Here is a 23,822-nt window from a genome sequence, read left to right as displayed (position 1 = left end):
GACCGCTCTGCTCCACAAGGTGTGCTGTTTTCCCGGCTGCTCTTTGTCTTGCAGGGAGGCCGAAAGTGTCGTCGTCAGGCTCATGGGCGACACCTGGGCCCAGCGTGGTCCAGGACATAAGAGGGCACCAACTTACACCAGATCTCTCTTCCCTCTTTGACACACACACTGTTCCTTTTCCTTACCATGTGCGTTTTCACACCCATAAACGCACACAACTGACTGGAAAATTTTTTAAAAAAATTCTTTGAAGCTAGGGAAAAATGTCAAGGGGAGAAAAAGCTATGGAAAAGTTAAATGTTTGCCTTGTTTTTTTTTTAAACTTTATCTTTTTAATTCATTTTTTCTTTTTAAAACTAATTTTGCCTTCTATCCACTTTTTTGGAAGAAATCAAGCCAATTTGCTCAGTTTTAACTACATGTTTTTGGAACATTCACCCACTTCTCACATTCTTATATTATGGTGGTGGTGAGTTTTCTACTGAGCTCTAAAAAAAACCAATAAATAAAAATAAAAAATAAAAAAATGAGAAAACCATGATGTGATCAAAAGCTCCTTAAAAAAGCTTGTAAGTAGACCTTTCAGACAGTTTTTATGCCACAGTACTGTTCCATAGATCAAGAATGAACTTTGGTGCTGGTCTTTTTTTTATGTATCAACCATTTAAGTTCATGTTGTGATAGTTAAAGTATTTGATATTATAGCAAACACAATAACTAATGGCATTTTAACATTAATGCGAGGTAAAATAAACAGACACCTGCAATGAACAGACACCATTTTAACCCAGAAACTAAATCGACACACACATGAATTTAGGGTTTATTATTGTAACCATAACAATAAGGTGGATCTCTCTTTATTTTGACCATCAATTCAATCATAATTGTTCTTTTTATCACAGGCAATAGTTATAATAGTGCACTTTTTATATTTAAATTATGATACAGACATTTCTTTTTTTAAACACCTTATTCTACTGACCCTTATGAATGGAGAATAGTTTACAATCTTAGCCAGAGTTGGGTCAATGAAAAGTGAAGGTGATGTGGTGATGAGAACGATGAAACTGGTGACGGTGAGCAATCAAAGAGTGTGTACGGACGGTGAGGCAAACAACTCTGTACAGTTTCTCTTGTGGTGATGGCTACACAACAGGTGAAGAGGCAGACAGACAGGTCAAAGGGACAAAGGCGTCAAAGCAAGAGATGAAGCGAATCAGCAAGCATTTAATGTGCGTGAGAAATTATGCGCCCGTTAGGGTTCGGCTATGTAAGTTAATGCAGTGTTCCTGGGTCAGTCGAAATCTCTGTACGTGAAATCAGCTCCAAATGCATCTGCTGCAAAGTTTTCAGTTCACGCTCACTCAGCCGTCATCGACCCGTCTCACACACGTTCCAGTTATCAGAGATAAGCGTGATAGATAGAAGTATAAACAAAGATGAGAGGAACTTAAAGGGGTGGTTCAGATTTTTTGAAGTGGGTTTTGAATGAGGTTCTTATCTGCATTCAGTGTGTTACCAACAGTAGATGGCGGTCGACACACCCAACAGTTTGGAGAAGCAGGCTGCAGTTGGACACAGAAACTAAGTAATGTACTGCTGTGAATGGGGGTCAACAGCAAAACGTACTTTAGCCACCCAAAAAATTAATGTCATTTTAAGTGTGCGCTATATGTTGAGTATTTTCACCGATTTACTTTCCGTCAGACAGCACATTGCGACGGAGAAGCACTTCGGTTTCCCATTTTTGGTCTCGTCAAAGCCACCAGACTCCACTGACAAAAACAGGCATTTTAGCTCGCTGACCACAGGAGCTGCTGGTGTACTGCTGCTTTGAAAAGCTACTCACTTTGTGTAATTGTGTGACTTTGGTGAATCTAAATGAATCCTTTTAAACACCAAAGTCACAAAATAACAAAGTAACTGATCGAGGCAATAGTAGACCAGCTGCTCCTGTGTTCAGCAACGTTAAATCACTATTTTTCTTCACGGAGTCTGGCTTTGACGAGAGCGACATAACAGCTTCATTTTCCAGTTGGAAATTTAAATAAACTGCTGAAAATACTCTACATATAGCAAAGACTTGAACTTATTTTTTTAGGTCTGACTTTTTACAAAAATGTATTCTCTTGTCGACCCCATCCGCAGCAATACATTGTTTAGCTTCTGAGTCGGAATCCAGCCTGCTTCTCCAAACTGGGGTCGTGCCAACCGCCATCCACCGTAGTCAATAATACAACGACTATGAACAAGTACCTCATACAACCCCTGTTCAAAAAATCCGAAATATCCCTTTCAGTCGTTCTTATTAGCGGAAAGAGGCGCAAAAAAAAAAAAAAAAGAGTGTCAACGAGAAATGAAATAGAACAAGTCTCTTGAATAAGCTCGAAATATTTTTGTCGGCATAAAATCTAAGTAAAACACGACAAGCACGTGACCAAATAAATACATGAATAAATAAATATAAATAAATAAATAAATAGATGGATAGGCAATTGGACAAATATAAAAACAAAAATAAATCCCATTAAATTAAAAAAAAAAAAAAAGAGAACTGTAGCACTGTGTATCTCTCTGAAAACATTCTGCACTTTTGTTGCATATTGTGCTGTATGGAAGACTGGTGAAAAACATCGACTAGTCTGATAGAGTGCTGGAGTGATACATGACTGTCCGAGCTGCTACGTCTGCTTGCAGAATGGTGCGACTCTCGAGCGTGGGTGCAGTGATGGACTACTTGGCTTGTTGGTGAACACTGAAGTGAGGAGCACGGGGGGGTTAAGAGACTCTTCGCTTGCTTCCCATTTTGAAGTTCAACAAGGAATTGACATCACAAGCCTTTTCAGGTCCGGCATTATGAGAATGTCCATTGATGAATTTCCTCTTTTTTTTTTTGTTGTTTTGTTTTGAGTCAGTACATGAATACTATGGCATTAGGAGACAAGCTTGACGAGAAAGGTGGCGTCTGTTTGATCCACAGGCCAGGAATGCTCTTCTCATTCAATCTGGGCACAAACAGCTGTGATGAGGTTCATGGAACTATTCACGCATAGTGTTTTTTTTTTTTTTTCTTCTTCATATAGTAATGTTCATATTTCTGTTCAAATCAAAAAATACTTTTCTCCAGAGCAACAGGGGTCCAATGCGGAAAATCGTCGGTGCATTGTTTCATATTGTCTCTGAGTAAAAAGAAAATACAAAAGAATCAAAACTTTTAAATGAACGCCTTCTTTAAAAAAAAACGAAACAAAAAAAAAAAATCCCCTCTCCGACACTGTTTTCAGTTAGTCTTTACTGCTAATCACTGTGCTACTAACATCCTCAAAAGAAATGTGTAAACAATAAATAAAAACTAAATAAAAAAATATGTTTTTTTTTTTCACATTCACTTACTTAGCTTACTTTGTTGGTTTTCTTTACCTCGGGAGAAGACGCCGCTGGGATTCCAGGACGTCGTCTCTCCTGAGAAAATCAGGACCTTTTTGTTTCAGCTCGTCACCGCTCGGTGAAGCGGGAGCAGGTTGCTAACTCTTAGGTTTCATCTGCTGCGATACATCTATTATTTCTTTCAGTATGGATTGGCAATTGCGTGTTGATAATGATATGAGCGGTTAATTTTAATCTTGAGAACCGTCACAAGACTGTTACTTCTTTTTGGTGTCAGATACTGTATTATGATGATATGGTAGGCTAGCCTATCTGATCGTTTCAGCATCCTTTAGCAGGCTGATTTGCTAACTGGCATGCACATTAGCACTTCAAAATTCCTAGTTTGATCTGTGAAGCTGTATCTATGATGGATACCAAACTGCTCATTCACATATTTTTTGTTTTTTTCATTAAAGGGTGATTCCTTAACACTTCATCTCATTTAAGGGTAGGAATCCTGGTGATCCAAACGTTGGTAAAAAAAATAAATTAAAAATTAAAAAAAGCATGACGGGGGGGGAAGAGGGGGGAGGCTCAATCCTTGCTAGGGTCAAGCACCTTCAATAACTTAGTCAAGGAAGAATAGGAGTCGCTCATGGCTTGCAGGGATACTTGGAGATGAAGTTGCGCTGTCTTCTGTCCGGTGTGGTTCAGGCATCCTGCTGCGCGGTCTCGCTTTCTATCCTACGGTTGGGATTGGGTTCCGTTGGAGGACAGCAGTCGGGTTCTCTCTTTCGCCGAGCCTCTGCGCTGCAGAACTCCTCCGCTGCCTCCTATGCCTCCGCCATCTGCACGGTCGCCCCACTCGCACCTGTCGCCCCCACCCTCCGAGCGCCTCGAGTTTTGGCGGGTGGGGGTCCCGTGGGGTCGACCGTTCTTCTCATCTGGGAAGGGATCAGGAGAGGAGAACAGGAAAGTGAGTATCGGTGTGTACATACAGTAGTCCTCTCTCACTGACAGAAGGGAACAAGACACTGCCTCCTTCATTATTTTATGTATCAAGTCCATTTTTCATCACACATGCTTACAGGAATTTTTATCCTTTTGAGGGCACTGTAAGGAAAAAAAAAAGTTGTTTGAATATGAGTATGCATTTAGTCTGAAAGTCGGTGTGGGAGCAGCATTAGCAGCACCACCCTCTTGTGTAAATACTTTAACATGTTTCCAGCACATGAAAAAGAAGTGCTGGTTATGTGGTTATAAGACTGCACCAAGAACAAAGTCAAAGGTGAAAGTTGCTAAATGTTTCCGTCCGGTGGGTGCACAAGTGTGTGAAAGCAGTCTCACCAGATAGGGCTTGCACCATGGGTTGATCATGGGAGCTGAGAAGCTGGGCTTGAATTGTTTCCACCACTCGTCTGAACCTGCGACTCGGACCTGGAGATGCATCAAGGAAGCACGTATAACGTGATACCTTCAGAACTTTGAGTAGCAAAACCTTAATTCTGCTTTTTTAAGATATTTTTTTTAAATGTGGTCAAATAGGCCACTGACTTATCAGATGTCAGTGCTCAATTCTACATAAAGTACGGCCTTAAAATTAAAAGAAACAAATTTATGCTGTCATTTCAGAAATGTCTTGCCGAAGATTAAGAAAATGAAATTGATTCAACTCCCACATCTGTCCGTTTACTTTTGACAAGCTCAGATTGTTATTATAAGTGTCTGACAGCGTTATGTAAGGGCCCTAGACTCCTGTGTGTCTGCGGGAGTGTGATTTTTGCTTCAATTTTCCAGTCACTTTTGTGTGTTTGGTGTGTGCCTGTCGTGTTTTGGTTTGGTCTCTCCTTTGTTCTCCTCTCACCTCTTGTCTGCACTCCTTCTCTCTACACACCTGGTGGCACTGATCAATCTACACCCCTGCCTGCAATCAAGCCTGCAAGCTGCAAGAGAGCTCGACAATCATTCCCTGCCAGATTGTTTCCCAACGCGATCAGTATCGACACAGGTCCGGCTCTGTTTCAGATCTTATCCGTTTTTTGCCCGTCTGCCTGTTTGCTTTTTACTTTGCTAAGACCCATTTTGTGATCTCTGCCTGGACTCCAGCCATCCCGTCCACACCTCCAGCCAGAGAAAACCACAGAAACGCTTTTTTTGTCTAACATCTGTCTGTTTGTCTTAAGCTGGAAATCAACCTTTTTTGTTAAGGAGTAAGATCCTTTTTGTTTAAACCAGAAACGACACCAAAATTGCCATCGCCGGTTCCACCAGACTCCATTCAAATACAGTAGTTTTAGTGCGTATAGAGCCAGCGTATTTTCACATCTAAGTGGATGAGTGAAGGGGTTGATTTCAACCAAACCAGAGTTGACGATTGTTTGAATTGTACGAGTAATCAACGGCAACGTGGAATTTTCATAGCTGGTGATTTCAAATCAACTAAAATGTAGTAGATTCAAGGACAAATTTCAATTTCTAAAATAAATCTACCTTCTACCTATTACCAAAATATTAATAGTTCTGGATATTAATTCAATTCCTAAATAAAATGGTTGAATCCCGGCTCTGCTTGCCTGAAATGAGGGTGAACGTCACGCTGTAGATCCCCGTCTCCCTCCTTCCCTCCCTCTCGCTCCTCTCCCTGTCTCGCTCCCTCTCGCCTTCGGAGAAAGCAATGTCCACCTGGAACTTGACGGGCTTCTGGAAGACGGAGGGGCCGCCGGAGGACTTGTACTCGGCCCGAAAGCTGGTCTGCGAGAGGACGCTGTGACTGAGCGACGGGATCTGTGTGGTGGGGAGACAGAGAAGAAGCAGAGAGACCGACAGACTTACGAGGCGGGAGAGGTACGGGGATCAACGTGAGTATAGGGAGACAAAGGGTGAGGGTGAGGAGAGGAGAGAAAGAGTGAGCCATTGGTGAAAGCAAAGTGATCCGTCAACGTGCCACGAGTGAGCAAGATTGAAATCAAGAGAAAACTGAAATAATGAAAAGAAATGAAGTGCGTACAGTATGAAAGTGAAGTCCTTACAGCTTTGACAGTGAGCGCCATGCTTTCTACGAGCCAGCTTTGACAGTGAGAGACGTGAAAGACAGAGCACATCAGATACTCACAGACAGGAAGGCGTGGACGATGTCTGCTTTGACGGAACTCAGAGGTTTGTCTCTGATCACCACGAAGATCTGCTCCTCTTTCTCCAAGCCGATGAAGTTCCCAAACCACGACTTCTTAGCCAGCCTGGTGGCCAGACAGGAAATACACAGTAGGAACAAATACAGAGAAAACATCCCAAAACACACTTCAAAACACCTCAGCAATTTATCTCAAGGAGTGTGACTTACTCGGGGCTGGACTCTGGTGTTAGACTGGACATGTCTTCTGACGTAGGAACTGTAAGAGACGACTCACAATTAAAGGGACAGTTCACCCCAAAATCAAAAATATATATTTTTCCTCTTACCTATAGTGCTATTTATCAATCTGGATTGTTTTGGTGTAAGATACAGAGTGTTGGAGATATCTGTAACAGTCCACCATGGACTCTGCACTTCCTGTTTTATTTTGTTATCTCTGCTGCTTCCTTAACTGTTTACGAAACCGTCCATTCACTCACTCATGATTCTCTATGTAGTGTGCATTAAAAAGCGAACTATATAGGGGAATGACTGATCGAGATTTTGGACACGACGCTGGAATTTTCTTCCTCCGGAAATACACAAATGCATTGCATTGTGGTATACGGGAGTAAAATGTAGGGTGCATCATGTAAATGAAACTGCTCACGACAAGGTCTGTAGATCATCTTGAGTAACGGGTCATGATTTCTGGAAAGAGACACTGCAGATGAGTTTTTAAAATGTATTGTTGATGCCTTGAGCACCTCACGCCGAATGTGACATCTCTGTGACCGATACCTCCAACACTCTGCAGTTCACACCAAAACAATCCAGACTGATAAACAGTAATACAGGTAAGAGGTTTAATATGTATTTTTGATTTTGGGGTGAACTGTCCCTTTGACATTAACATTTTTGTACAATATTAGATCTTTAGCTGTAAATCAGAGGAAAATAATCATTTAGATGTAATTCATTGTCAATACAGAGATCTGAAATACTCTATGCTGGAGAGGAAAAATATTTTTTCAGTGTTAGAACAGAAGAACATTTTTAAAACGGATGACTTTCTTTAGCTTTGTTGTTTCACACCTTTTCCAATAGATAAAATAATGGCGTAAGTCCCAATCAATAGTGAGGTAAACACACAAAACTCACCTTGCAGTTTACGGCGATGGAAACGGGGCGAACCCAACAGGTTGTTCTTGAAAGAATTGAGGCGGGTCCTCCAGTGGGCGGAGCTGCTGGCTGCCATGCCGCTTCCCCCTCCAGGACTGGAGGGCGGGGTCAGCGAGAGTGAGCCCACCCCTCCCCCTCCCTCCGCCCGCGAGGAGGACGAGGACGAGGAAGAGGAGGGCGGGGTGGAGGAGGGGTGGTGAGGGTGGTGGACAGGGGTGCCCAAAGGTGTGGGCAACGGAGAGCCCTGGGGAGTTACCTGCGGCACAGAGTGGGCAGAGTTTGGGTAGAAGCTCTTAGTCACTGACTTTAGGACAGAGGACGAGGGGAAGAAGAAACGAGGGATGGGTGACAGGAGCGGAGAGGGGGAGGGTGAGCGGGAGGATGGGTTGTGCAGAGGCAGGGATTTGATGGGCTGCAGATGGGGTCGGTCTGCCGGTCCTTTGGTGGGCAGGGTCTGGGTCTTTGGGTTGGGGGGAGCTTTAGGCTTGTCATGAGCCCGTGCTGAGCGAGGAGTGGTGGCGTTTCCCTGTTTGGGCTCCTTTGTGAGGGGGGTAGCGGTGGCAGAGGTGACGTCTGATTGGCTGAAAGTGAAGACGGGGCTTTGATAGGACTGGAGAGTGGGTTTGTGGGGTGGGGGGGTGGGGTGGGAGAGATGGATAACAAGAAAGAGAGGGGATGGAACATGGAGAAAGGATGGAAATGAATATCATGCTTCATGACAAAAGAGTGCATCTTGTGAGCAGTGAAAGTGTTAAATGCCATATTACAAGTGCTAAAGCTTTCATTTTCGCCTTCTAGTCTTTGGCGCCATTTGTATCTTATGAGAGTGAGTGTGTAGTGGCAGCAGTGACAGGGTTAAAAATGCAGTGACAAAGGACAGTGGCAGTGAAGTTGTTACTGTTCAGTGTTTGCTGGCAGTTAAGGTTCAATAATTTAACACATATAGTCAGTTTTAATGCAGTTTGGAAACACTGAGCAAATACGGAAAGCAAATTATCCCATAAACCCAAATTAATCATCTCATTTAAACATTCTATTGTACATAAAACTAGTTCATGCATGGTAAGGAAGAGAAGTGACATGAAGACAGGAGAAAAATGACACAAAAACCTCCTGCTGGGTGAGAAATTGAATCTGAGGAACTGCTGTTGTGGTGATGTGTAAGAATGACTAAGAAGCTTGATAAATGGATATTTTAGGGAATTGTGAAGTGTGGTTAGAAATTTTAAAGCATTTTAATGCCCGGGTGGGCCATACCATCAAAAACATGTTTTGTTATAATTATCACAGCATACCAAAATAGATCATTTACAATCTAATCAGCAAAACAATCCAAATTTGGCAAACAACCAACAAAAAATGATGTTTCACAGTATTTAAGATGAAATTCTTAGCAACATATTGGTAAAAAAAATAGTAATCTGGCCTTTAAGCCATATGAACTGTGGTACAACATGTTGATATAGGCATATTGCCACAAAATGTATGAAGTAAATATATTACTGAATTATTGCCTAATCCAAGATTTATGTCAGCAATACTTTAAATTATCAAACTTCAAATTGTTAACAGTACTATCAATAACCTGGCTTTGTTGTCCTTACTGTATGTCTATTTCCATATATGTACATTGAGAGCACAAAAAACAGAGTCACATTTCATAAATGTGTACGCACTTATTTGGCCTTTAAAGCTCAGTCTAATTGTGCTGATTCTAACTGTTATAATGGCCTAAATATGAGCACAACAAAGTGCCCCAGGATTGAGTCATAGCTCCAGCAAATGAGTTAGCATTTTAGCACTCCTGGAAGTCAACGGGTTTTTAAGTTAGATGCCTAAAATAAGTTCTGTTAACACAAACCGAGGAGACTTTCACTTTTTGTTCTTTTGCATTAAAAATGTCAATAAATATCCCACTTTTGAATAGAAGGCAGTTGCCATAAGGTAGTTCAATGAGACTACAAAGCATCATCATGTCATGTGACCGTAGTGTAGTTAGTTTATAGCCTAATGTTAGCTTTTTAATTCTGAATTTCTGCTTCAAAAATTATAAGTTTGTGAGGACAATCTTGCTGACTATAACATGTGAGTGTAACAGAGGCAGTTCACAATTGTTCAAATGTGTCTTAAAACAACAGTCAGGTCCCCATATAAACATTATACAGGCTGTCTGTCCCTTCTGTTTACCCACATTCCCCACTCCTCCTATGTCCTCCATGTCCCCACTTTGCTTCTCTGTGTAGGTGTGTGTGTCGTTCCTGACTTCACCGTCACCTGCTGGCAATCAGCTCATCACCACTGAGTATATCAACAGCAGCTCTTCTCCCACTCAGTGCCAGGTTGTTGTTTCAGTCTCAATGGTAGCTTTGTTCAGGGCTCTTCTCTAATAACTCTCCTAGTAGATACCACTTGTGTCCCTGCCTGCCAGCTCATTCCCTCTGCTTACTTTGCCACCATGCCCACCAGCCGTTCACTCACCTTGGTGATCTCCCACTTCAGTAATTTATCTACCTCCTGCTCTGCATTTAGGTTCACTTACAACAATTCTTATCAGTTTTTGCTTTCTGTAATCGTTCCTCCCATTAAGAGAGTCCCTGTTCTGTGTAAAAAATGCTGAAGTTTATCTTACATTAACATGGAGCTTCTTGGACTGTGTTTCATTGCTGAGCTGCAGTAGAGGGACAATAACACAAAGAGGGAATACTAAACTAAAAACATTGCCCATTCTAACAATAAAAACAGTGAGCGACTCATCAGGTTGTGGCGAGTGACTGCACCACACAGACACATACAGACATCATCTAATGATGTGTTTTTGCACTGTGCTCCACTAAAACATGTATTTACCAGAACAGACTGGACTAGGGCTGCTACTAAGGATTACATTCATCATGGATTATTCTGGTGACTATTTCTTTTGATGAACCAATTAGTTGTTTGGTCTGTAAAATGTAAGAAAAATGTGATCAAAGCCCAAGATAAAGTCCACACTAAACTGAAAACACTGTGAGTTTGGAGCTGCATTAGGAAGGGATCATTCAGTGGCCAGCATAAACTGGTGGATAACAGCTTTCAAAGCTCATATGTTCACCTGACTATTGTTTTAAGAGGAACTGGGAAAATAAATTGAACTTTACAAGGTTACAGGGGAAAGAAAAATCATATAAATTAATGACAAAAATGCAGTTTTTTATAATGCATGCTTGCATCATATTCAAAGATAGTGCAGGTAATAAAAGCAGCACATTGTTTGTGTGCAGTTTGTTAAAAGTTGGCCATCAGGCCCTTACCCTGGGACTGCTAAGAGGGCTGGAGGACAGACCAGTTGAGGCTCCGCTGACTGAGCGAGACCTGTCGCAGAGACCAACAGGAGTATAACCAACAAGAAACCGTGTGCGACGAATGTAGTTTTGGTGTGCAATATTTAGTGTGTTCTGCATATGTGTAAGCACAATATAGTGTACCTCTGGCTGTGTGCAGCTGTGTCCAGGGCCCTGCGAGGCGGGGTGGGTGACCCCTGTTCGGTGACACTCAGCACCTCCAGGCTTTTCCTCTCGGGGCGACAGCGGCCGTGGCGCGTCAGCATAGGAGAGTCAACACGCTTTCGAGGAGGGTCTGCTGTTAAACACCAACATACAGGTGCGAGGATTCACCAACATCAGTTCAAAGCTTATGTTATAGCTACATGTTTTAAACAGCGTTACATATGATGAGGTGCTACCATAAAGAAACAGGACCACTCCCAAAAAGATTTCTTTCTCCTGAAAATATTGTGTAATGAATAGTTTTGATGCAAACATTATTTACTTCATAATGAATCTGTATAGTATTTAATTTGTATTGTTTTTCTTTCTCCTGTAATTAATTACAAATATTTCTGTATCTTTTTATTGCTTTTTTATTGCTATTATTTTTTATCTATACCTTTTTTAACCATTATTATTTTTATTTAATTATGTATGAATTGGGTTTTTTTTTTACACTTTGATAAATGTGCCTTAAATTGCCCTGACGCACAGTATGTAACATATGTAGCTACTGTGGAGGCGGAATCACAGGGATATACATGTATCCTCTTGTGTGAATGTATTTTGTTTATTCCTTACATTTTTTTTGTTTTTTCTATATTTTAATTTTCTGTTTTTTTGTTGAATAATTTGTTCTTTAATATACTTTTACCATCTTATCATCTTTCATATTATGTACATGTAACTCATGAAACTGTATTTTAGTTTTTTACAGTTTTTTTTCTTATGGACACCATAAAAAGCATGATTGGAAAAAAAAAAAGTCTTCGTCCTGGAAGCGGTATTAAAATGTTTCTCAAATCAAAAAACATTTATCTTATAAACTCTACTGCTTCCTGTTAGTAAGACATGCTGCTGTGTCTTCATCACCCTGCTCCCTGTTGTCACTCTGTCACTATGCATTAATTCTATTTATTTATTTTTTTTGCGTTATGTTGAAAGTGATTTTTTCCACAGGCCTTTGGCTCACTGCACCATCTGTGACTGTGATAAACTTAGCTGGATTTGCACAGACAGAATAGCTGCCCTCTCCCAATCTTGTCCCACAGAGATATCTCGCAGATGTCCTGTGAAGTCTGGTTTGATTATCGTACAAGGCTATTATGAATTACTGTTGGTAAAATGTTGCATGTAGTTCCAGTTAAATACCATCATTTTCTATAACTTTCAGACAAGACTGGAAAGGTTTTTTGCTTACAAAGCCATAATCCCAAAATCCTGGCAGAGGTAATGGGTCCCTGTGTTTAGCACCAGATTTACAGACCGGTACAATCTCAGAATTTGGGGCTGGGAGAAGCGGCTCCCTCCCGTGAGTGGATCCCTCCTGCCCCCTAAAGACTGACCTACGTCATTGCGCGGAGGCAAGTCCTCATCCTCATAGCTGGGGTAGCGCTCTTTTCTGTCCAGCAGTAGGTAATAGATCATCTTCTCCTGGTTTTCCCTGAGACAAACAGAGAGAGAATGACACTCATCAGATGAGTTGTCAAAATTTGGGAATATTTAGAACAATGCAGAAAGGAGTCATTTGATTAGAGTACGTTACCCTGCTAAGAAAGATTTGCAGGTTGTGGCACCACACACACACACACACACACACACACACACACACACACACATATATAAAGACATCATCTGACGATGATGAGTTTGTCCACTGCTCCCCACTAAAACATATATTAGTCATATATATAAATATATATAGACTGGACTATGGCTGCATCTTCTGATTACATTCACTGCGGATTAATCTGTTGATTATTTCATTTCTATTTTAATTGAATTCTGAAGTTTTTTTTTTCTTGAAGTTCTTTGGTCTATAAAATGTCAGAAAGTTTTGAATAATGTGATCACTGTTTCCCAAAGCTCAAGATAATGTCCACAAATGTCTTGTTTTGTCCATAATCCAAATATGTTCTGTTTACTGCCAAAGAGGATGAAAGAAACCAGAAAATATTCGCAAATAATAAGCTGGAATCACAGATTTTATTGGCTTTTTTTGTCTGTTTTTTGAGTTATGATGTATAAATCGCTGCAGAACTTAAAATGGGCACCTAAACACATACTGACTCCTTTCAATACCATCTTCACTACTGTATGTTCGGGAGCTGAATCCTCCAAAGGCTGCAGTAAACTGAATATGTCATAATAACAAACTCAGACGTTTTTTTTTTTAGCAAAAACCAGCACGTCATTCGAAGTCCTCAGTACTACTTTGTTGTGACAAGGAGCACCTGACTGCATTACGCCTTTGATATTTGCAAGGCTAGATCACACAGATTTAGTCGATCCACCATCTTGCATGCGTTAACCCTGTGGTGAGTGACTCAGAACAGGAGTTTTACATCGTGGCACGATGGAGAGAAAGCCATATCCTCTCACTGCTTTCAGACGGCACTCAAAATGTCTGTCCACAATACACAGGGGTCAATAAAAATAGGATGCTGAAACTCATTAAGTGCATGACTGAGTGACCAAAATAAACACTAACTCCTGTACACGGCCCTAAACAACAGTCCTGAAATAAATGCATTTGTACAACATATAATATAATATGATTTCTATATGATTCAGTTTTCAGTTCATATCGTCTCATAGCGTGTTTATTGCATAGCTATTTCATTGCATTATTTGTAAGTATTTCTATCTTCTCTGTGACTCTGTGCACTGTGAAACACAGTCATGCTAGGAGTTGAGAAAGTACTTACTCTTCGCATTGCAAATCACGCGTGAGCTTGCCTCGGTCTCGGAAACAACCCAGCGAGTGCATGCTGTCCAACACATCTGGGTCCAGCTCAGTCAGGGACAAGATTCGCCTCACACACACTCGCCTGGGAGGAGGCTGCTCGGGACATGGCTCATTACGACCACCCCTGGGAGCCACACACACACACACACAACAACAATGAAATACAACACAATGAAACACACATGGATGACACAGATAGACTGTACATGATTACTATGCAGCATCACTTTAAATTAGTATTCCATTCAGCAGTCAAGTATGTAAAAATGAACGTATACTCACAGATACCAGGCGTGTTTCTGGATGGCCTCTAGCTGCAAAGGGTGACAGGGCAGATGGGGCCATTAGTGTCTACAGTCTGTTAACAGCCAGATGGCCGCAGAGCTGCGCAGTATAAACACTTCGCACCAGACACTTTTCTTAGCACGCACGACACAGTTCTGAATATTGCACATTAAAATAACATTTTTTTTGCGATGTTTCTTGTTTTTGTGAAAATAATAGAAAGTTGTGTATCATTATGTGTGCTGAAGAAATGTCATTGAACCAGTAATTAATGTTATTCTGGCAGTTAACACTGAAATTGTCCCAAATACATGAAAAACTTCTCCACATGTGACATTAAAGGGGCTTCATGTGATAGTCAGAGCATTAATATGGCCGAAAACAACTATTTGCTATGATAAAGTTGAGTAATGCTGCTCTGAGCAGAGGATGGAGCCACACTCCCTCTGTGTGTGTTATAATGCGAGCTTCTCTGTTCTTTGTTGTGGTGTGCCATACATGCATGTTAGTGCATGTGAGTCCCCGTGTGTGTATCCAATTGCTTAGCAGACCCATTTTACCATCAAGATTTGATCTATTTGGTCTGATAACATTTAGAGAGTCTACAGGAGAAATCATAATATCTAAATCCAAATTAGCAGAGGGCTAAAGTGGAAGTTAGCTGCTGGGCTGGCAAAAGTCGCTAGTGCACTTGCTCTAAGGACCCAACAATGGAGAAGATCCGGGTAATTTCATACTGGGGAAGTTAAACTTTTTCTCAGCGTCCTGTGTCACTGAGGAACTTTGATAGAGATGAACAGTCTCCAACACTGTATCCAGTTCTCTTTAGACATCCATGGACCCACGGCAATAAAATTCACCGTAATAGTGTAAGTGCATTGCAATTGTCTTTTCTTAAGTCCTTATGAATTTTCCCTCACACCTTTCACAAAAGTGTTTAAAAAAAGGCATATGCTGACTATTCGACCGTAGCCCAGGTGTTTAGTCTGCATTCCAATCCCCCGTGTACAAGCACTCTCTCATACCGTGAGCCTCTTTTCAGGGTTGACCTCAATCATGCCCTTGAGCAGGGACTGGCAGTCCGGGGGGATGAAGTGGGGCATGTGGAACACCCCGCTCTTCACCTTCTCCAGGAGCTGGCGTAAATTGTCATGGTCAAAGGGCAGGGCACCCTGTAGGAGAGCAAGAGAGTGAGGAGGGGGAGGAAAAACAGATATGATGAAAAATAAACTTGGCTTGAAAAGGGGGAATTAAGACCTGCAAATGCATGAAGGGGAATTGATAAAAGACCCAAACTGTAACTGTGAAAACAGGAATGAAAGACTTACCACCAGTAGAGCAAAAAGGATGACCCCACAGCTCCACACATCTGCTCTCCGCCCATCATATTTCTCCCCCTGCCGAAGACACAATCCGCAACAATAACACACTGACTATATAAAAACACAAATGAGCCACGCTGATTGATTAAATTCCCTTAGATACTTTCATTTTATTCAAGTCTTATCCAAAAAACACTTGATAAACACTGTAATCCATTCTAATCCAGCTCTTAGTCAATCTCAGTCCAAAACACAGTGAAACCATATTTTTTAATTGATAAAACTGAATAATATCCTGTAGTGCCTGCATTAATCACTATAGATGAATGTGCCTTCTCAAAAACAGACTGGTGTCAGACTGTATATCCCAGTAAAGGATCTTAAAATCATTTTTATGACTTTGAAACAATTAGTGATATCTTGGTGTTTAGCTCAAGTAACGATGTATTTGCCACTAAATGAATAATTAATTGACATCATTTGCTCATTGATATTTCAGGTACCAACATTTGAAGAGCACTTACCCGTATAACTTCAGGACAAGCATAATGTGGGGATCTATAAATGAAAAAAAATGAAAGAAACATCACTATCCATACAATTCTGGAAGATTTAGCAGTAATAGTTGTAATAGTCAAACTTGATGCTGTTTAAAGTCTAGTTTCTGTGGCAACTAATGCACTTTTTATCGTGAAGAAACATATGTAATATGCATAGATTTACATTATTCTTGAAATGCAAAATATGAGCCTTTTTTATGTGTGTGCACATTATTCATGAATGCACTCACGGATTCGGTACTCACCCACAGCTGGTCTCTAACAGACTGTCTCCCACCTGTAGGGAGGCCATGCCAAAGTCTGCAATACGGATGTTATTCTTTTCATCCAGGAGCAAGTTCTCAGGCTTCAGGTCTCTGTGACTGCACAAATAAAACACATACTGTGAGACAAAGCTGGTGCTTCAGCTTAATTTACACCTAAGGTCACGTGTAGGATTTGCAGGGATATACTGGCAGATATGAAATATGATATAATAAGTATACTTTAGTGTATAATCACAAGAAAATAAGAATTGTGTTTTCATTACCTTAAAGTTTATATCTGTGAGTTTATATTTGTGAAAGATATATATTGTTTATATCTACATAAGGAGTGGGTCCTTGTTGGCGGGGTCCGTTACATTGCACCGCTGTGTTTCTACAATAGCCCAGAACAGACAAACCAAACACCGGCTCTAGATTTTTCCATTGGCCACCATAGTTAGCCGCCCCTTTGCGACATGCTCAACACCATTGAAAAAACACTGATGTCTAATATGAAACCGCTTTATTCAGTGTTTTGCTGGTTTAAATCGCAAAGTGTGTTTGTTTTAGAGAGGAAAAGACCTCAGTGTATAATTCAGCTCTCAGTAACAACCTCCTGAATGTCTGGATCTCAAGTTATCACAGAAAAATGGTGAGCCCAATAATAGGTGCTGGGCTAGCGGCACATATGTGAGGAGCCGAACAGCATCAGGAAACACTGATGTTTTCATATGAAATGGCTTCATACAGTGTTTTTACTGGTTTAAATCATCTGATGTGTTTGTTTTGGAGATGAAGAGACCTCTGCGAATAATTTGGGTCCTGGTACAAACATCCTGAACAATGAACACTGAGTGTATCCTAACCAGGAGTTAATGCTTGGTGCATGGGAGAACTTTCAGCTTGCTGCAATGTATGATCTTAACCACTAGATGCCGCTAAATCGTACGCACTGCTAATTTAACTGTGGCTTTAATATTGGTTAATGCGCCACAACAAGTTTTGCTACTCGTTACTTGACACACTGTCACAAAAAGGCAATTAGTCCACATAAAAAGTGAGGACGTGCCTGCAAACATCAAGTCAGTATTGAAGAAGAGTATTTAGGATACATTTTGATGTTACTGACTAAGGCAGCTTGTGACTTATTCTGCCATGACACATCAAATTCGCATCGATTCTTCATTGTTTAAAGAGTTTAATTTAAGAACCACTGCTCTCTGCAAAAACCAACCAGATGGAATGACTGTGGCAGAAATCCAAAGCCGAGATGATCTGCCTGAAGAACTTCCTGGCCTCTTTCGGAGTCAGCCGGCCCTTCTTTACCAGGTAGTCAAAAAGCTCTCCTCCTGACACATGCTCCAACACCAGGTACCTGTCCACACACGGGGACAACAGTGTGATTGAAAACGTTTACCTAAATTGAGAAAAGGCCAGTCTTAAAAGTGTGAGATATTAATTTAGGATGTTGGATTCTAGCATTGCAATACTGAGATTTTGTAATTTCTTTTTAGTATGTTGTCACTTTCAACCTGCCTGTCTACTCTGACAGCTGCTTTACATCAGCGTTAAAGCATTTTGGCAAGTATTTTCCCTCAAGATAGATCAAAAACTTTTCAGAATAATTGCAGGAGATGGAGTGAAAGTGAGAATTAGAGTGATGAGAGCAGATTAATATAGTTCTTAGAGTAATATTTATACCCATCCCGCTCCAAAGTTCAGTATTCAGCACCAAAGAAAGAGAGCATGCAGACTGCACTCAGCCCGACTATGAGGCTCTTTTGAATGCAGAGGGAACTCACAGGTATTTGTTATTCTCGTAAACATCATGCAGCTTCAACACATGCGGATGCTCAATCAGTTTCAGAATGGCAATCTCCCTTTCAACCTGGTTAAAGAGAAGAAACAGATGTACGGAAAAAGAGATGAAGATAGTAAAGCAGAGCACACAAGCCACTCAGTCATTTCTGAAGCAACAGAACGGGGATTAATATCTGAACTAATACAGAAGTTATATATAGAGAATATGGAGCAGTTTGTGTACAGCATAGCACATCTTGCTATGTACAAAATTAGCATTATCGTCACTGCAACAACCGCGACGCGTCACACTGTACCTTCATCAGGACTGACTCAGACAGCTTCTCTCTGTTGACTATTTTGATCGCTACCTTCTGACCCGTAATACAATGGACCCCGAGCTTGACCAGTCCTGAAAGACGCAATGAATGAGACAAAAATAAGAGACAGACAGGCATGACAGAGGCATCTACAACAGTGGCTCTCAACAACAGGGGGTCCTGAGAAAATGAGGATTAGTTTATTTTCACAATTTCAAAGTCCGTTATTATTCTCATTTTCAGGGTCATACTTGTATTTTGTGTTTTTACAAAAAACACAGTATTTTTCTTATGTTGTCTGCCTGGATGTATCTGTATTCACCCTCTTTTCACCCTCGTATAACTGTGACATCACAAATTCACAGAAATCCAGATGGCTCATTTAAAGGCACCAGTTTCTGAATACGGACTGTTTACATTTCTCAGTAGAGTATTTTGATACTTTCACAGTATTTATATAGCCCTTCTAAATGTTTAATATTAAATAAGACATGGAACTCTGACTTTTTACAATATGGGACCTTTAATTCATTATAAAAGGGAGCTCAATGTAAGTAAGAGTCATAAAAGATACTATTTCTTCTCAACTGTAATTTTTATTTTTATTAATCTATCCTTTATTTTCTAGATTATTGATTAATTATTTTGTCAACAAAATGTCATAAAGTATTATATATATTAAAATATTTCTGAGCCTATGTCAGGGTTGGAAATTAAACCAGCCACAAACAAGATGCTGGTAAAATATGCAAGTGGCTACTAGATTTGCTCTTCTTACCAGAAAAAAGAAACAACAACAAAAAACAAATGGCAATCTATTGAGTGGCTGGTAAATTTTGGAATCCACCTGCCACTGTGTTCATTTCCAACCCTGAAGGTGTCGTCTTTAAATGGTATGCTTTATCTGACCAACAGTCCAAAAATCCAGATCAGTTCAATTTATTATCATGTATGAAAAAGATATCCATTAAAATATCTTACAAAACTGAACCAGATTTAAAAATATCAAAAATTATACTATTTATCATGACCAGAAACTGTGAAATATTGTTATTTTGAGTGAAGGGAGGGTCATGCATGTTCAAGAAAAACATTTGTAGCTATGGAGAGGGTCATGATATATCGAAAAAAACAAAACATATCACACCCCAGAACCCCCTCCCTCTCTGATAAATACAGTACAGTCCCTAATGAACATCTTGTTGTGGCTCTAGATTGAAGCTACAGAATACTAATCTTAATCATATCATTCAACTAAAATCTTTTCAGATGTGGGTCCCTGACTGAAATCTTATAAAAATGGGGCTCCATGACCTCATGTGTATCAAATGTAGGGGTCCTTGACATGACAAAGGTTGACAGATCTACATGATACATTTCCACATGAAACAGGCTAATAGTTTAAAATCCAGTTTGGTGTACTCACCTGTCTGTCCCTTCCCCAGAGTTTTTTCCAGTCGGTAGGGCCCAACATATTGAGCTGACTGACTCAGAGACAGTTCCTTACTCATACTGCTCTTACTGAAGGCTAATACACTACTACTACTACTACTACTACTACTACTGCACAGTTGTTATTGCAATTACTGTGATATTATACAGCTTATACAGTTATTGTGGAATATAAGATGGTGCTGAACTTAGAAGGAGGACTGCCTTTTTATTTCAGTGACAACACTGAAGGTGTAAAAAAAAAAAAGCACTGGTGCTGATTTACAACATCTGGATGATAAATAAACATTCTTCACCTAAACCTGGTTAATACACTAAATATTTATGTTCTGAAGCGCATTAAACATGTATAACGTTGTTATTTAACAAAAAAAACAACAACAGCTTGCTAGTGATGGATTAAAGCAGAGAAACTGAGATGACAGCAAGTTACTAGGTGGTTTTATGCGTTAAATACTGACCCTAAAGATAAACATGACAAGCTAGGCTAACTAAACTCCTGTACATTAGCTTATTTGTACGTGTATGACGTTAACTATATATGACGGTTAGTAAGAAAATTATCGCGGAGTAACGTTATATAGCAAAGTGTTTTCACGCCTGCTGCAAAGATTTATGTCCTTTGCTGGTTGTGTCCACCGACAAAACGTCAAATACGTCAAGTGGATGTTAGCACTGGAAATTAAATCAGTTTTATTCTCTCTGTCAGGCCTGTTTTACAGGTGCAACAACATGCTATTTTAGCCTCGCCGCCGCTCTCCCACACAGCAGCGAGGCTAGCTTTAGCTTCAACGCCTGGACCAACGGCCGTCTCGCTCGCGCCGCCTGTCAAAAAAACCGACACCTCCTGAAGTTTCTGGGCATCGCCAAACGGTAAGATTCATCACACGGCCGCCGCATTCTCGCAATATTTCGAGGTGAAACGCGTATTCTTAGCAAAACAACCATCTTTAGCGTAGACCTCCCCCTCCCTGTCTCTCCCCGTCTCTCTACATCCCTGCAAGTAGCGGATCACAGCATCTTCTCCTCCTCTCTCCTTTGGCGTGTCCTCCTCCCTCACCGGCGGATACACAGGTAAAAAAAAACACAGATATCCGCAGATCAGCCCGCACTATTATCGACTGCCTGATTCCCCTCCTCACTTCTGATAATAGTTCACGCAGGGTAAAGGCCCCCTGTATTATACTCCCTTCGGTTTTCTTGCCGTAAATCGATATTTTCTCTCTCCTCTTCCTTCCTTCGTCTCACTCGCATCAGCATCCGGGTCCCACTCTCTCTCCATCCACTCTCCTCTCGCCTCTCCTCCTCCGCCCTCCTCCTCCTGCTCCTGCTGATCATCTTCCTCAAAATACGCTTATCTCTGCATTCACCTCAACACTGTGGCCACAGTGTGGGCCCCGAGAGCTGCTGCGGACACCCCCCTCTCAGTTTTTATGGGAGACATTTGTAAACATGGCCAGAGGCAGCGGATGGGACGCTGCTTGACACAGAGGATGCCTCTGGCCTTTTGGAGCCACTGGTTCCCACAGGTGTAATTTATCTTTAGTTAGATTCAATTTAAGGTGCAGCTGGGGAAACTGGAAGCACGCAGCCGTGAAAGAATCATTTGGATCTTTTACCTTAGTGGCAGTAGCAGATAAAAACACAAAATGCACCGTAATTGATGTGTGGAAGTTACTTAAATTAACCCAAATACTTTGCTTAATCCTTTGAAACCTGAGCAAATTGGCTTCAATTCTTTCATAAGCATGGGGAAAAAGCAACGAGCAACTTAAAAATGGCCAAAGAAATAGCAAGAAATAGTAAAAAAGTCACAAGATTGCATAAATAAACAAGAAAATGACCAAGAAAATGAAAAAGCATATTTTCATTCAGTCCATTTTCCTTTTGTAATATACATTTTAAAGATGATTTTTTTTAACAAACAGATTTATAGGTATCCTTTTCTCTTTATTTGTTTGTTTGTTTGTTTTTAAAATAATATGTAATAACCCCCAAGCTATTTTAGGGTATTTTATAGTCACTTTTTTATTCATTTATTTATTTTCATTCGCAGCACTGTTGTTGCAAAGTTGCCCACTGCATTTCCCCCCATGCATTCAAAAAAATAAACTTAATAAGAAATGACCCAGAAATTAGCAAGGAATTGAATGACCTCAAGAAAGTGTTAAAAAAGTAAATATATATGTTTTTCTGTAACATAATTTTATGTATATAATTAACAGTATTATGAATATTGTTTCTGGACGAAGTTGCTCATTATGTTTTTTCCCTGTGTTAAACCAGTTTCCTCAAGTTTTAAAGGTTTAAATGCTGGTTAAAGGTGTCTGAACATTGCACAAGAAAACCAATCTCAATCCAGATGTTTAAGAGATAAGTAGCTATCATTTTGAGGTATTTGCAGTACTTTTCAAATTAGTATTTTGCACATAAAACGCACAATCAACCCATAGTACATGTATGTAACCTATTGTTATATAGATTAAACTACCCAGCAGTGTGTAATATATTTTAAATTTGCTCCACCTTGACCAGCTATTACATAAACACATGGGCATTCATATGCAATGCATTCATAATAATGAAACAATAATACAATGAATATTGCACTGTGAAAGGAACCATTTGAGTAGCTTTATTTCTGTACATTTTACTGATAAAATTCTAGGTTTTCTTGTGGGAAGGGCTTTTACTTGAAATGTAGTAGCCTGTTTTTACATTCTGTGTTGATTGAGGGGGTTAATCTAATAAAAGTATTGATATTTGGCACATTTTTTCATGTGCAGCAAAAGCCAAAGCTGTGCTGTGCTGTAAAATCATAATTGACTTTTTTCATAGCAGACATTTTGTCGTTTCTTAGCAGAAAAGGCACAGGTGACTTTTATAACATTAATGATTTCTGCAGTCAACTGAGCCATCGTTAATGTTATTACTTTCACGTGTGCTTTTCATGCTATGACAAGTCAAAATGTCTGCTGTAAAAAAACATAGTTTAAAGCACATATTTTGCATAGAATGTCTCAGCTCTATTCATTTATTAATAGTTTGTGTTTTTGTAAATTAAATACCTTATGACACAAGATGATACCTCATAGCAGCAATGTCCTGGAAAGTCTCACCAGCAGGCAAGGCTCGTGGGACATTTAAATCTAATTTTTTTTTAAAAATCTGACCATTACACCTAATCATCCAGAGAGGAAATGGAAAATTGTTGGGTGCTGATTTAAATGAATCAAGCAGGGATGACAGTTTTATTTTTTAAAAAAAGAGTAAGTAGGACATTTGAATGTATCATCTGTAAAGTGCCTTGAAAAATCTCTAAAATCTCAATTTGAAATGTTGTGTGTGGGCGGATAATTCCCCAAAGCCCATCTTCATCTGCGCCTAGCTGGTTGATTTACACGCAGCCAGAAGGATTTGTATCCAACTACGGAGCAGAAATAGAAACGGGAAAAACATGCTCATCCTAATATTCTCTGGTTTGTTTGGATGGGACACACATATGAGATCAAGGTACCATCAGCGCAATAATTTTGTGAATCAGTGAATGATATAGTCCATCTACCCTGATGGAAGATAAACAACATTTAAGACAGATACACTCTGAAAAAAAAAATTCTTTGTTTGGTTTTCCCACAAGCGGAAGTTGAAATAAAAGAAGTGAGGCACCAAGGGAGTCCGAGAAGCAAAGCTGCATGGGGGAAGAAAAAGTAGGACGAAATGTCTCAGTCTGCAGCTGTTTTGAGGACATAATAAAGTTTGCCTTATCCATAAACCTTCAATGTACATATAAACTTAAGTTTTCTTTTAAAACTGAATATCTGACAACTAACTGTGCTCCTTCATGTTGAATTCTGTCTCCCCAGAGCTCAATCCTGAACCTCTCCGTCAGCCAAAAG

The 23,822-nt window shown here is 40.2% G+C and overlaps 1 protein-coding gene across 6 annotated transcripts; it reads right to left on the bottom strand.

Moving 5' to 3' along the window:
- Nucleotides 1–811: 811 nt before the first annotated feature.
- Nucleotides 812–21,238, bottom strand: brsk1a (BR serine/threonine kinase 1a). 6 transcript variants are annotated; one of them, XM_088070411.1, is made up of 19 exons: nt 19,898–21,236; nt 18,469–18,563; nt 18,154–18,239; nt 17,586–17,726; nt 16,352–16,468; nt 16,071–16,104; nt 15,553–15,621; nt 15,250–15,396; nt 14,222–14,253; nt 13,899–14,063; nt 12,537–12,634; nt 11,131–11,284; nt 10,957–11,017; nt 7,646–8,276; nt 6,713–6,761; nt 6,485–6,608; nt 5,946–6,156; nt 4,720–4,809; nt 812–4,316 (listed from the first exon to the last, which is right to left on the bottom strand). In XM_088070411.1, exons 1-19 carry the CDS (start codon nt 19,980–19,982, stop codon nt 4,117–4,119), a joined length of 2,589 nt encoding a protein of 862 aa, XP_087926537.1. In that variant the 5' UTR covers nt 19,983–21,236; the 3' UTR covers nt 812–4,116. The 6 variants fall into 6 exon arrangements, with proteins under 6 accessions (XP_087926537.1, XP_087926538.1, XP_042364352.1 ...); XM_088070412.1 differs by having other exon boundaries at nt 812–4,331; nt 4,723–4,809; nt 6,713–6,746; XM_042508418.2 differs by having other exon boundaries at nt 812–4,331; nt 4,723–4,809; nt 19,898–21,234.
- Between the last annotated feature and the right edge of the window lie 2,584 nt (nt 21,239–23,822).

Source organism: Plectropomus leopardus, chromosome 19 (genome assembly GCF_026936395.1).
Source record: "Plectropomus leopardus strain MGB_pleo_1.0 chromosome 19, ASM2693639v1, whole genome shotgun sequence".
Lineage (NCBI taxonomy): Eukaryota > Metazoa > Chordata > Actinopteri > Perciformes > Serranidae > Plectropomus > Plectropomus leopardus.
Note: the sequence above shows the minus strand (reverse complement) of the source record. Positions and strands in the feature narration are given on the sequence as shown.

What these genes read in the sequence shown, in the direction of transcription:
- brsk1a (XM_042508418.2), bottom strand. Translation starts at nt 19,982, where the DNA reads ATGAGTAAGGAACTGTCTCTGAGTCAGTCAGCTCAATATGTTGGGCCC. An exon ending in GCCTCCGCGCAATGACGTAG is followed by an intron (nt 11,285 to 12,536) that starts GTCAGTCTTTAG and finishes GGTGTTTAACAG; the next exon opens with CAGACCCTCCTCGAAAGCGT. An exon ending in GACGTTCACCCTCATTTCAG is followed by an intron (nt 4,810 to 5,945) that starts GCAAGCAGAGCC and finishes ATGCATCTCCAG; the next exon opens with GTCCGAGTCGCAGGTTCAGA.